Source organism: Aedes aegypti, chromosome 2 (genome assembly GCF_002204515.2).
Source record: "Aedes aegypti strain LVP_AGWG chromosome 2, AaegL5.0 Primary Assembly, whole genome shotgun sequence".
NCBI lineage: Eukaryota > Metazoa > Arthropoda > Insecta > Diptera > Culicidae > Aedes > Aedes aegypti.
In genome coordinates, this window is record NC_035108.1 from 49,138,111 (window position 1) to 49,153,159 (window position 15,049).

The window sequence follows — 15,049 nt, forward strand, 5'->3', positions numbered from 1 at the left end:
ATAATAACAAACGTCTTGGATATAATAAAATAAATAGTAGCATCCTAAATAATATGTTGTGTTATTATTTAATTTTAAATGATAATGATACAAGTTTTACAGTATACACGTAACTATAGTATTTGGTAAAAATACAATAACGCACCATAAATCAATAATTGTATATACGTTATTTTTTCTTGTTACGAATATATTGTTCAAATGTTCTGGAACTGTTTGCGTTACAGTAGATTTGTAGGAAAATGGATAATATATCCACCATTTGTTAAACTGTAAACAGAAAATTTTGTTTTGGAAAATTGCTGATCTTGAATGGTTGTCATAACTTAACCGCCTATTACCCATATTGTTATTTTTCAATTTACCATTTGTCGATCTGTCGAAACAGTTTGTGGTAGGGTGGACTTATTGTTATTTTTGGTGCTATACGAAACTGTTTAGATACTGTCGAGAATGGTTGAGGATGATTTCGGAAACTGTACAAATATGGTTCTTATTTATGCGGGAACGGACACCCACCCACCCCCTTCAGTGTTATGAAATTTGTGAATAGGCCCTTAATCTAGCACAGGCTTGAAATGAAATTCTGCGACATCCCCTGACATCCCTATCAATAGCACGCCACGTTGGCCCGCGATTCTTTTTTGCACAACAAACAGAGATGTGATCCGGCATTCAATCGCAGAATTCATCAAAACTTTTTGAGCACCCCTGCATCGTGAACTGTCATTCGACTCAAACGTGCTCCGGCTGTTATTGTTGTGATTCGGAACAAAATTTTGTGCGGTTCCGTTGAAGTTCTTAAATTTTAAGTGAATTTATACGGATTTTAGTTACATAAAACACCAAACGAGAGTTATTCCAGTCGTTCAATAACGATGGCTTCGGCTATCATTCACACAGTCCGCCGGCAGTTGTTGTATCGCGCTAAAATATCCCGAGATTTAACCCGACTGGTACCGGCTTCGATTGCATCACGGGATCATTCCCTAAAATCGCTCCGATTCCTTCATCAATCCCAGTCGCTTCCGAACAAAGCCACCTTCCGGCCGGATCGAGAGGACGTGTCCCTTCTGGAAGCCAAACACGATCCGGACACGTTCGGGACGCTTTCACCCGTGGTGCCGGAACCGGAAGTTCCCGATGAAGGCGATCTGCAAGAGGAAAAGTTCCTGCAGAACAAACCTGCTCGATCGCAGAAGCTGAGCACCAAAGAATATGCCGACCTGATCAAGGGGCATCTTAAAAACCAACGGATCAGGGAGGCAATCGATGTCCTGGAGGTGAGAATGAGAGAGGACCGAGTGAAGCCGGTTAACTATCTGTTTAATCTGCTGATTGGAGGATGCGCTCGGGTTGGTTATAGTAAAAAGGCCTTCCAGCTCTATAACAAGATGAAACAGCATGGTTTGAAAGTTACCGGAGGAACTTACACGTCGTTGTTTAATGCCTGTGCAAATTCGCCCTTCTTGGGTGATGGACTTGATAAAGCGAATCGATTGCGCGAAATTATGATCGAAAAGGGATACGAACCGAATGAGTCCAATTTTAACGCAATGATCAAAGCTTATGGCCGTTGCGGAGACCTGAAAACGGCATTCCAACTGGTCGATGAAATGATGTCCAAACAGCTGAGAATTCAAACCGATACCTTCAACTTCTTGCTCCAGGCGTGCATCACCGACACCGAATTTGGATTCCGACATGCCCTGCTGGTGTGGCACAAAATGTATAGACTAAAAGCCCAACCGGATATCTATTCGTTTAACTTGCTCCTGAGATGCGTTCGCGACTGTGGACTGGGTAATCTGGAAGCTACCGAGCAAGTCATAGAGCAGATTCTGTTTCAAAGTCAGCCGAATCCTTCGCGACTGGAAGATCCTTCCCAACAGTCTGCACTGCTTGAAGATGGCTCCAAAGAAACCTCCAAAGAATTGCAGTTGTCCAATCTGAACCAGGAAGTTCAACAGGAAGGTACTCCGAATCTTCTTTCCAGTCGACCTCACCTCGGTAGCCTCATAAGTTTAGGCGAAATAAAAAAGCCGGAAGATCGTCTTTTGCTCCTCGGTGGGTCAAACAGTATCCTCGCCGAAATGGAACGCCTCAAAATCCAGCCGGACATTAAAACGATGACCGAGCTGCTTGACACAGTCCCTCCAACGTTGGCCGCCGAGAAGCAAATTCTATCGACGATACGAAGGCTTGGCATTCGTTGCGACATAGATTTCTTCAACATCCTCATCAAGAAACGTTCGATGCGGTTCGACTACGAAGCCGCCCGGGAGGTGCTGACCATGATTCGAACGGCACGCCTGGAACCGGACATTGTCACGTATGGCGTGCTGGCGTTGGGCTGTCGGACACAGGAGGAAGCACGTGCTTTGCTGAAGGAGATGAGGGACGCGGATATAAGGTAGGTTTTCGATACATTCGGTACTTTAATTCAATTTGAGGTATTTTGATTTTCCCCATATTTTTTTAATACTTTTGAATTACCTAATAAATAATATTCTTTATAAGTCTGTGGAGTTCGGAATCGAAGTGGGCAAACGGGAGCCCCACGAAGGACTTGACATTTGTCTCTGATGTGTGAGTCGTCGAAGTTGTTCCATGCCTACTAGATTGTTTGATGTGCGATTCAATGCTACATTATTCTAATATGCTTTTGATTGTCGCCCATCATAACAGGTTTAGAAGCCAAGATCCATAACAATATTTCTCGCGTTCAGTATCATAAGGGCGTAACTGCAGTGATCGATTTCTCTTCATCGATTTTCTCTTTAGCCTTGAGCTTGGCCTGGCGACTGTTTTCGATCGCTCATTTTGACTCAGTAGAAAGTATTTATCATCCTTAATCGTACTGAATCGTGACATGTTTCGAAAATCGATTGAATTTCGTGTAATAATACAAAGAGAAAATCGACGAAGAGAAATCCATCACTGCAGATACGCCTGTATGATACTCAACGCGAGATTTATTCAGTGCCACACATCCTCCCTCTTCTCCGGAATGAAAATGTTTGAAGTGATTGAAGACTCAACATTTTGTTTAATCCCACATGTTTAATGAAACTTGGTCTGGGATCTTAAAACATCTCTATTAGGGTGCCAATGAAAATCGATTTTTCGAATTTCAAAAAATGGTAGTGCTCAAAAGTTTTGTCTCCTCGAAAAAAGTCCCCATGCAAAATTTGAGCTCAATCGGACTTCATTAAGTGGACCCCCAAAGCGGTCAAAGTTTGGCTTTTTTGACCCATGAAAAATCTCCCCCCCATTGGAGAATTGAAGAATGAAATTTCCGAAATCGAATTTTTTTTTTTTTTGATGCCAGATGTCTTAGAAATGCATGAAACGTCGAGATCTGGTGTTATTTGGATTTTTTTTTTTTTTGAAAAAATCGACCTTTTGGGACTAAATTTTTGAGTTGGTGGAGTGAATTGAATTTGAAATGAACGATTTGAATTCAATTGCTGAGAAATTCAAGGCAATAGTATTTAAATATATCCTATATCATTGTTGGCCACTGAAAGCATATGATATGTGATATTTCATTAGGGTGGTTCATTTACTTTTCATTAGGGTGGTCCTTTTTGTTAAAAAATAAAAAATAAAAATAGAATTTTAATTGAATATTGAAGACAATAGTATTGGAACATCTCTCACATTATCGCAAGTTATTTTCTACATTTAATATGTGGTATTTTATTAGGGTGGTTCACTTATTTTCCATTAGGGTGGGCCTTTCTGTCGAAAAATCATAATTTGAATGGGATATTAAAAACAAAAGTATTTTATCACCTCTTTCATCATCGTAGGGCAATTCCTTCATTAGATTCGTGATATTTTATTAGGGTGGCTCACTTATTTTCCATTGGTGTTTGCCGAAAATTAAAAAAAAAATCAAGAAATTTTGAATTTGATCCTTTTTTTAGCACAATAGTATTTTAACACCTCTTTTATAATCGTAGGCCATTGTCTTCATTTTTGTTTAGAGAGGCTTTAAATTCCTCTGAATTCATGCGCCTCTAGTTCCATTTGATATGCGACATCATCGTAAAACACTGTTAACATATTTCATTAGGGAGTTTCTCTCATTTTCCATTAGGGTGCATCATTTTTCGTATAGTTTGAAACCATGATTTCTCGCAAAAGTCTCGTCCACTATCCTTAATTGTGGTGTCATTGTAAAAATTTCAACCTTAATATCTACAGACCGAAAGATTATGGTGTGGACTACTACATAATATTTGCGTAATGTTCGACGAAAAATGTAAAGGTAACTTAGTTAACAACAAAAGAGTTTTCTAGAAAGCCTCTCATTGTTAGAAAGGTCCTTTTGAAAAGTTTTGCGTGATTTTCATTCGGAATGCAACACTTCACTAAGCTGAACCAGTTCGAAGTCCTCGTCTCATACAAAATCCGCTTGCTGCTTCGTGATTTCAGATGCACTCATCTCAGAGATCAAGCATTGAGCCTCAGTGACCTTTCCAATTTAGTTTTGCAAATTCCGAAGGAAATTCCAGAGAAAATTCTGAAGGAAATTCTAGAGGAAATACCGAAGGAAATTCCAGAAAGAATTACGAAGAAAATTCCAGTGGAAATTCTGAAGGAAATTCCAGTGGAAATTCCGAAAGAAATTCCAGCGAAAATTCCGAAGGAAATTCCAGACGAAATTTCTCAGGAAATTCCAGAGGAAATTTCGCAGGAAATTCTAGAGGAAATTCCGATGAAAATTCCTGAGGAAATTCCGAAGGAAATTCTAGAGAAAATTCTGAAGGAAATTCTAGAGAAAATTCGGAAGGAAATTCCAGAGAAAATCCCGAAAAAAATTCCAGAGGAGATTTCAAAGGAAATTCCAGAGATAATTTCGAAGAATATTCTAGGGGAAATATGGAAGGAAATTCCAAAGGAAATTCCGAATGAAATTCCAGAGGAAATTCCGAAGGAAATTCCAGAGAAAATTCCGAAGGAAATACCGAAGGAAATTCCAGAGAAAATTCCGAAGGAAATACCGAAGGAAATTCCAGAGGAAACGAAAATTATAGAGGTACTTCCGAAGAAAATTCCGAAATAATTTCAAAGCTTCAAAAGAAATTCCAAATGAAATTCCGAATCAAATTTAGCATGAAGCTCCAAAAGGAATTCCGAAGGAAACTCCAGAAAAAATTCCGAAGCAAATTGCAAAGTAAATTTCGACGAAAATAACGAAGAAAATTCCAAATCAAATCCTGAAGGTAGCTGCAAAAGAAATTCCAAACGAAATTCCAAAGCAAATCCCGAAAGAAATTCCAAAGCAAATTCAAAAGGAAATTCCATAAAAATAAATCCGAATGGATTTTTGAAAGATTTTCCAAAGCAAATTCCAAAGAAAACTCGGACGAAAATTGCGCAGAAAATTCCAAATGAAATTCCGAAGCCAGCTCTAAAAGAAATTGCAAAGGAAATTCCATAAGAAATTTCAAAGGAACTTCCGAAGCGAATTCCAAAGGAAATTCCGAAGGCAATTCCAGAAGAAAATCCGAAAGAAATTCCAAAGAAAACGCCGAAGAAAATTTTGAAGAACTGAAGAAGGAAATTCCGAAAGTAATTCCAAAGAAATCCAAAATAACTTCCTGAAGCAACTTACTGAAAGAAATTCATGAAGAAATTTCAAAGGAAATTCTGAAGTAAATGAGATATGAAGTTCCGAAGAATACAAAGGAATTTTAAAGGATACTCCTAAGAAAATTCCGAAAAAACAATTCGAAGGAAATTCCAAAGTAAATTCCGAGAAAATTCAACGGAAATTCCGATGAAAATTACGTAAAACAGTCCAAAGGAAAATTCCGTAAAAAATTCCAATCAAAACTTCTAAATAAAATTCAGAAATCTCCATAGGAATTTCCAAAGGTTATTCCAAAGGAAATTCCGAGGAAACTCTATAACAAATTTGGAAGTAAACTTCATACGAAATTCCGAAAGAAATTTCAAAGAGAATTTTTGAAGGAAGTAAAGGAATCCCGAAGGAAATTCTGAAGAATATTTGATAAGAAGCCTCAAATAAAACTGCAAAGGAATTTTAAAGGATACTCCTAAGCAAATTTCGACGGAAATTCCAAAGGAAACTAGAAAAAAATCCAACGGAATTTCCGAAGCAAATTTCAGAGGAAATTCTGACGAAAATTTCGTAGAAAATTCCAAAGGAAATTCCGAAAACAATCCAAAGGAAATTCCGAAGAAAAGTCCGTGGAAAATTCCAAAGGAAATTCCGAAAACTCCATAGGAAAGTCCATAAAAAAATCAAAGCAAATTCCGAATGAAATTCAAAAAAGAATTTCTAAGGAAATTTCAAAGCTCCAAAAGAAATTCCAAAGGAATCTTCGATGGAAACTTTCAAAACATAAGAAAAACCCCGAGAAAAAAAAATTAAAAAAAAAACTGAATAAAATTCTAAAAGAAATTCTGAAGCACATTCCAAAGGACATTCCGACGACAATTCTGAAAAATATCCAAAGCATATTCAAAAGGGAATTTCTAAGGAAATTCCAAAGAAAATTCCAAAGCAAATCCCGAAGCAAATTGCAATGAAAAAAGGAAGTTAAAAGGATATTTCGTAGAAAATTTCTAAGGAATTTTCTATGGAATATCCAAAGCAATTTTGTAAGGAAATTCTCAAGAAAACTTTGTAGAAATTCAAAAGAAAATTGCAAAGGAAATTTCTAAGAATATTCCGCACTAAATTTCAAAGGTCCAAAAGAAATCCCAAATGAAATTCCGAAGAAAGCTCCAAAGAAAATTTCGAAGGAAATTCCAAAGTAAATTCCAAAGCTTCGAAAGAAATTCCAAATAATATTTCGAATACAATTCTGAAGGAAGCTCCAAAGATAATTACACAGGAAATATCGAAACAAACTGTAGAAGAAATTCGGAAGGAAACTCCAAAGAAAATTCCAAAGCAAATTTCGAAGGAAACTCAAAAAGAAACTCCGAAGTGAATTTCGAAGAAAATTCCAATGAAAACTTCAGAATGAAATTCCGAAGGACACTTCATAGGAAATTTCGAAGGAAACCCAACTAACATTCACTCATTTAACAAACACCATTATGGCAGTTTTATCCAGCATCATGTTTTATAACATTTTAATAACTTCCAAGGCCAACCTTTGTTAAAGCATTGTTCACACAAATTTGGAGAAACTTTAAAGCATGTCGTTGAATACCAACTTTATTTTTCAGCTTTAAAAACGTTTTACAAGCATTTAGTTCAGCTTTTATACGGCTGGTCTAAAAATAATTAAAGACTAATAAAAACAAAAAAAATATTTTTCTAGGCTCTTGTAAATGTAGTGTGCACTATTTTTATGATAGTAAATCAATCTTAATTAAAAATCGCCTGTATACTGGATTCGAACTCGAGACCTTCCAATCGTCAGCGGTATGCCTTACCATCTGCGCCATCCTAGAATTGATGATTATACCGTCCAGTGCAAAATATAAACTTCTCATAGCTGAATATTGACCATGTTCGAGCTTCTATTCGACAACTTCTCATCAACACACGGTACGCTAATCTACAACTGAACAAGCATATTATTCAGCTGCTGTTTAGTGCTGATCCAAGCTGAGTTCAGTCGGCTATTTTTAGCGCACAGTGAGAAAATTTATGTCGATGTTGGTCAAAATAATGTTTATTTACACAAAGTAAAAACAGTCTGAAATGATTAATGTAATTTCATAATAAGTTTTAGTTTGTTCAAAACTGATTAATTAATTTAAATAATTTTATAAATTATAGTTTGATTATTTTTTTATTTTTTTTTCATAAACCTATTACATATGCATTGAAGTAAAAGTTCTCTGTATGAATATATTTGAATCATTTGAAGGGTTAGTCCTCAGCACCCACCTGAATAGAAAAATATTCGAATATCTTGATGCGATTCTTATTTTCGGAAATGGCCAAGTAAATCATTTTTCTTAGAGCGCAGTATTTATTCAGTTGTGTATGTAGCTGGCTATAGAAATTTATTTAATCAATTCTGTCAAAAAAAATTCCATTTTTCTTGTACGGAAAAACATCCCGAGCAGGCGAAAAAAGCTTAGCAATAGAAAATATAATATGGATAGCTAAAAGTGATATTAACTTGATAGATATATGGTATAAAATATCTGGAAATGATACCTAAAATAAACTGCTAGAACAAAATTGGCATGTCATATTTAGATTCTGCAAGATTTTACCAATAGCTGCGAGCTATTCATTAGGTCTGCGTACATCAAATTTTTCATAGGTTTAAAAGTTCCAGGAACAAAATTTTGATATTGTCTTCAGATATTTTATCTCTTATGTCAATCAAGTCAATATCACGCTTTGTATGTCAGTACTTTGCTCCTACTCGGAGTACTTAGCTTAAATGTTTATTTTTGTTTTTCACAATAATTCTGCATTTCTGGAGACTGACCATGTTCATTTTCTGAACAGCTATTTCAAAAGTTTTAAGAAAGCATAATTTATGAGCTTTGAAATGCATTCGGAACTCAACACGAATTTCGGATATTTTGTCCATTTTATGAAATTTAGCTATAGTGTGATCGCTTTTACAAGGCTTATTTATTGCTGAACAATGTGTTTGTTAATCGTCATTTTGGCCTCTATTGGATCAACTGTTCTTATAATATACTGAAGCTGAATTAGAATTTTATAAGATACTTATTCAGCTCTTATTCATGCTTATGTTAAACATGTGGGAATAGCTGAAGTGCGACGCAAGTAAAACGTTAGTTCGTCTTCTGAATATCATTTTATACATATACATTTGTTTAGTGGAATATTGGCTTTTTAATTGGGGGAAACATGCCTTGTTCAGCTCATTTGTAGAACAATCTTGACTAGTCGAATGAGAATCTTTGGAAACGTTTAATAAGTGGCGATTCAACTTTTGTTCATTCTAATGCATAACGTTGAACATTGATCTTACACTGAAACAAGCGTTGCAGTAATGAGAACCATGAACGTGTTTTCAAATTTACTATTCCAACCACGATTGAGCTATCATGAACGCTTTTTATTTGCGTTTTGTTCCCTCTCAATCCAACCGCGTCGATGGCCGAGCGGCTTGCGTTCGCGCTTGACAATCGCCAGATCCTCGGTTCGATTCTGGTCTGCTGCAAGTTTTTAACCATGATATAGTAATTTTTACTATACAAATGGTGCCATGGTAAAATTGAATGCACAAAATATTCTAAATAAATGCGAATTTAGTCTGCACAAATCAAGTGGCGTTGTGTATTTAATTTAACCCTATGATATAGTATTTTCAACCGCAACGCTGTTCTCAGTGTAGTTTGTGTTAAAAAAGCACCTTCTAAGCTCTTTATAGAGCAAATTTTTTATTCAGCTGCCATTACCATTATTGAACAATAATTAAACATGCATGCTTGTTTGTGGTTCTGAATTGTTAGTTGGGAATACCACAGAAAATTCAAAAGGGCACTTCTAAAGATACCGAAGAAAATTCCACAGGATATTTCGAAGCAAATTCAGGATAAATTTCCAATTTTGATGAAAATTCCGTAGAAAATTTCAAAGGAAATTTCGTAGAAAAGTCCAATAAAAATTTTTAAAAGGAATTCCGAAGGAAATTCCGATTAAAATTCCAAAGGAAACTCCAAAGAAAATTCCGTTGAAAACTCCAACGAAAAAATCCATATGAAATTCCGACGAAATTTCTAGAAGGAACTTTGTTACATCTTTGAAGAATTATCGAGAACTGATTGTTAAAACTGGAATTGCCTACGTTGTCACAACCGAATCGCGTGTATTATAACAAGCAGAAGGCAACGTACTTTTGTTTTGGGAATGAAGGAGCCCAAGGCTGATAATCTCTTTTGAACATATAAACTAAACACTTTTGTTGCCCTTCATCGTCGCCCATCAAGCTATTGTCATAATTTGAATAAGGTACCGTGGGGCAAGTGGGTAATGGAATTCGCATAATTGAGATTCTTCAAATTCTAGAGACTTTAAATTTAAACAAATGAGGTCGTGTATATTTTTTAGCTTGACTCCCACCAAATATAAGCAGCATGCTGAAATTGATTTTTATGAAAAATTAAAGAAAAAAATACAGAAAAAGTTTTTGAAAAATGTCTCCTTACTTTTTACTTGCTCCAAAAGTGGGGCAAGTGAAAAGTTTACCGTTTTGAATAATAAATTCAAAAATAAACAGTTATATCCACGATTTCTATAAGCTTTAACATTTGTTAAGGCTTCCCAATGAACAATAACATAAGTAATACGTAAACAAAGAAAATGTTATTCTTTTCACTTGAATTTTCTTCTGTTCAGTTATGTTAGTTGAAATGATTCGACAACATTATAACTGCAACATTTCCAATGTTAGTTCTTACATTATAGGACAGCAATTGCATTTCTGCTCTGTATAATTCCCACCGCTCGTTATTTGTTTTTGAGAAAGTTGGATATGACGTCGGATAACTCTTCGGGAGAAATCAAACGGAATCCTTCAATAACGTATTTAGAAAATTTATGTGGATAGACCTATATCCCATTTTTATGTTTTGAACTAGCTTTAAATAGACATTCCACGAGATTTCCGTGTGTTCTCTAATATTGCAACTTTTCAGTCAACGTCTTCCTTTTAATTGGCTGTCCGAAGTAGACATATTAATATTGTAAGGTTTGGCAACATCTTTTAGAGAAGGTCCATGATTTCTAATAGCTTTTAACGCTTGAGTATAGTGTTTCTTGAATTATCAGCACGTTATGTTTTTCTATGATAATTGCGAACCATGTTTACTTATGGCGACTTAAAGAGAAAACACAAATTCAATCTCTAATGATAAACTTTTCACTTGCCCCACGTGATAAGAAAATTGAAGGTGTTTAAATTTAGTTATTTTTAGGTCTACGTCGAATAAATTCTAAAACTTTTTTTTATTGCAGTTTGAAACTGTCACAGAGGACAACTAAGAAGTGGTACAGGAAATTATTTTCCGCAATTTTTTTCCACTGAAAATATTAAAATAAGATTGTACGCTGCCAACTTGTTACGGAGTAACAGTTGACAGGTTAACAATTTTTCGCTCTATTATGCAATAATGGCTGAAAAATCTCAGAAATATCTTACCTATCGTAATGTTCTCAATGGCCTCTAAGGTTTACGCATGAGTTCAAAACGTTATTTCACATATTCAGTGAAATATATCAATTGTTTTCACTTACCCCATTTACCCACTTGCCCCGCGGTACCTTACGTCAAAAATTATCTCATTCCTTTTTTTCTGTATTTTGATTATGGCAGTTAGAGTTGTGCTTCACTGAATTCACTTATTATTGTTATTGGAACGTTTTATTTTAACTATTCAAAAGAAAACCTTAATGAAAATATCTTAACGAAGAGTTGCATGCCAATGAAGAATCATGATTCAAAACTATACAAACAAAGTTGATTTGTTAGATCTGTTGAGAACATTTTTTTTTTAATTTACAAATTAAATGATCACCCTTATGCAAAACTGAGGACAATAGCCCCAATGAAATATCACATATTATATGTTAACAGTGGCCTACGATGATATAGGAGATGTTTAATTACTCTTGTATTTACTATTTGTAATGGAATATAAGTGAGCCTTCCCAATGAAATATCACGAATCTAATGAAGGAAATGGCCTACGATGATGAAAGAGGTGATAAAATACTATTGTTTTTAATATCCCATTCAAATTATGATTTTTCGACAGAAAGGCCCACTGTAATGGAAAATAAGTGAACCACCCTAGTAAAATACCACATATTAAATGTAGAAAATGGCTTACGATAATGTGAGAGATGTTCCAATACTATTGTCTTCAATATTCAATTAAAATTCTATTTTTTTTTAACAAAAAGGACCACCCTAATGGAAAGTAAATGAACCACCCTAATGAAACATCAAATATAATATGCTTTCAGTGGCCAACAATGATATAGGATATTTTTCAATACTATTGCCTTGAATTTCTCAGCAATTGAATTCAAATCGTTCATTTCAAATTCAATTCACTCCACCAACTCAAAAATTTACTAAGTCCCAAAAGGTCGATTTTTTCAAAAAAAAAAAAAAATCCAAATAACACCAGATCTTGACGTTTCATGCATTTCTAAGACATCTGGCATCAAAAAAAAATTACGATTTCGGAAATTTCAGATTTTTCATGGGTCAAAAAAGCCAAACTTTGACCGCTTTGGGGGTCCACTTAATGAAGTCCGATTGAGCTCAAATTTTGCATGGGGTCTTTTTTCGAGGAGACAAAACTTTTGAGCACTACCATTTTTTAAAATTCGATGGCAAAATTTTCCCCATACATTCCATTGGCACCCTAGTATTCCTACAGTAAACACATTCAATGATGTTCAAATTTACAGAATTCGACGCATTTACAGATCCTGTCCGGTATTGGGTGCCACCTTTCAAGATCGATCAATTTGGTACTAAAATACATCATCAAAATGTAATGTCAAATTTCATATTTATATTTTCAAATTTATTTTTGTACACTATAAAAATGATAATATTTATCATAAATGGGTAACACGAGCCCATAAAATCAATATTTTTCGAATTATGAATTTAGTGGCTCCGGTACTGGGGGATCTCCCCCTATTTATTTTACAATGTCAAAAATTAAGCAATTTTCGTAACGCGACACCATAATAATGTGACTATTTGAAAAAATACGTTGAAAAAATCGTTTGAAAAAATTAAACCATAACATAACAATGTCATCTAATAACCTTCTTGTTAACAGATAAGACAGGCATATTACACTTGATAAACTATGATACAGGGCTTTTATAAAAATGTTGTTAATTGTCCCAATTTCCCACCAATAAATTATATAAACTTTATATAACTTTTCCGGTATTTTCAATCAAATTTTTGTTTTTAATACTATTCAACATATTGTCTTTCATGTTCTGCATAGCTTTGGAAATATTTCAGAGTTTGCAATTTTGATATCTTGGCGTAGATGTGCGTGGAATGTGTCAAATACGAATATAATTGAAACTCTTCTTTTTCTTCCAGAATCAACATTCAAATTTTGGGTGCCATGCTCCGGCAGGGCACGGCAACGAAGAATTTCCGCTACGTGACCGAAGTGCTCGAAATAGTCAAACAGGAACGGTTTAGGCCGAACGAGGCGTTCCTCAAGCATCTGGACAACTTCAACAAGAAGTGCGAAAAGATGAACCAGGCGTACAACAAACAGCCGCGGAAGGCCGGTCGGGACGAGTTCAAGTTGGAATACAACCGGTACAAGCTTAAACTGGAGTCCTGGATGGATTACATGGGGCTAAAGGGGCTTGGTTTGGACGATGCAGTCGGAGCGGTGCGGGAACATCCGTGGGAACAGTTTAAGCAACCGCAGGCTGAAGGGTTTGAGGCGACCAAGAATCCCAAATTGAGACACGAGAAGAAGAAACGACATTCGATCAGGAAGATCAAAGTGGAGGAGCTGAAGGAAGATGGTGAGGTTGACGGTGGAAGCGATCGAAGGGGAGAACTCAGGCGAATAGAGTGAGGCTTGCTAAAGTGTTATTGGTAGGTAGTCAATATATGAGATCTAAGAATCATTTATCGAAATTTTGTTGTGCCGAAAATTGAATCCATGAACGAGGGTGTCGAGCCTCTGAGATTAATGTATGTAACGTAGTTACATTGCGCGCTGATTTTCGCGGGAACCAGCAACGATTCAGGATCGAAAGCGTTCGATTTGTGCAGTGCAGTGCGGTTAAGCAATATCGAGGACCAAATCAGTCAATATCAGAGCACATTGCAAGTTAGTGACAAACAGTCGATGATGGCGTGAATAATGAATATATTACGGAAGGCGTCTGGTAAGTCTACATCATATAACTCATATATCATATACATCTTATATACTACCCTTATAAGCATATCGAAAAGATAAACATATGGACAAAATTCACCTAGTCTTCAATAATTTTGTAATATATTTCTGCCAATCAAATTAGTTCTGCACCTCTACAAAGGTTTTTTACTACGACACTATTGAACTGCAAAATAGTTATTTATGCAACAAGATGCAAAATGATGATTTTTTCAGCACGAGTTGTACATTTATCCAACGAGGCTTGCCGAGTTGGATAAATACAACGAGTGCTGAAAAAATCGAGTTGCATACAACGTTTTTTGCTACAGTCAACCCTCCATGAGTCGATATTGAAGGGACCATCGACTCATGGAAATATCGAGTCATGGAACAGCAATGCTATGGAGAGCCGTTTGAGGGGACCATCATAGTAACCATGAAATTTGATTTTTAATATGGTTCCATGAGTCGATATCAAGTAATGGATCATCGACTCATGGAGGTTTAACTGTATTACGAAAAATGCCGTTCTATTGCGACGCATAGACACCGTAGTTTTCAATCAGGTAGGCTGTGACACAGCAGCCTGATCTTAATTATGACAGTCACAAATTTTCACGCTTCAATCGAGAATCTATTGATCGGATTTCGACGAGGGACCAGACTAGACGCCGCACACAATTTCGACTTTTAAAAGTTATTTCTCATGTACCAAATTGCCTGCACGAACCGTGAAGAAGCTTGAAGTTAGGTTCCGGATATTTTGGGATTTACCCTACATCAACCTTTACAAACACTGGGTGACCAGCTTCTAAATCAGAATGGCTCTCGATCTCCCTTTACTCGGATACCAATCGCCCAATAGTTGCAGAAGCAGTAGTATGCATGACCATGGTCAAAAACTTGAGATACAGGCGTATAAAGAGACGATAAATATTCGAGCTGTTTAGTGGTATATGATGAGTATGGAGAGACGCAGATTTGGCGACTCTCAAAACAGAACTGAAAAGTGCTACTTTTCAGCACCGAAATGAGTGCTGAAAAGTAGCACTTTTCAGCATTGGTTTTGTTGTCAGGAAAAGTAGGCCGTTATGTTGTGCATTACATTGATATAAAGTAGGCTTATTTGCAACGTAATAGCAAAAATATGTTTTTATTCATACCATAGTGC

The 15,049-nt window shown here is 35.9% G+C and overlaps 1 protein-coding gene across 1 annotated transcript; it reads left to right on the forward strand.

The window, feature by feature from the left end:
- Positions 1 to 727: 727 nt before the first annotated feature.
- On the forward strand, positions 728 to 13,618 carry LOC5567621 (pentatricopeptide repeat-containing protein 1, mitochondrial). Its single transcript, XM_001657541.2, has 2 exons — positions 728 to 2,413; positions 13,071 to 13,618. The coding sequence occupies exons 1-2, from the start codon at positions 879 to 881 to the stop codon at positions 13,564 to 13,566; spliced, it is 2,031 nt and encodes a 676-aa protein (XP_001657591.2). The 5' UTR covers positions 728 to 878; the 3' UTR covers positions 13,567 to 13,618.
- Positions 13,619 to 15,049: the final 1,431 nt, after the last annotated feature.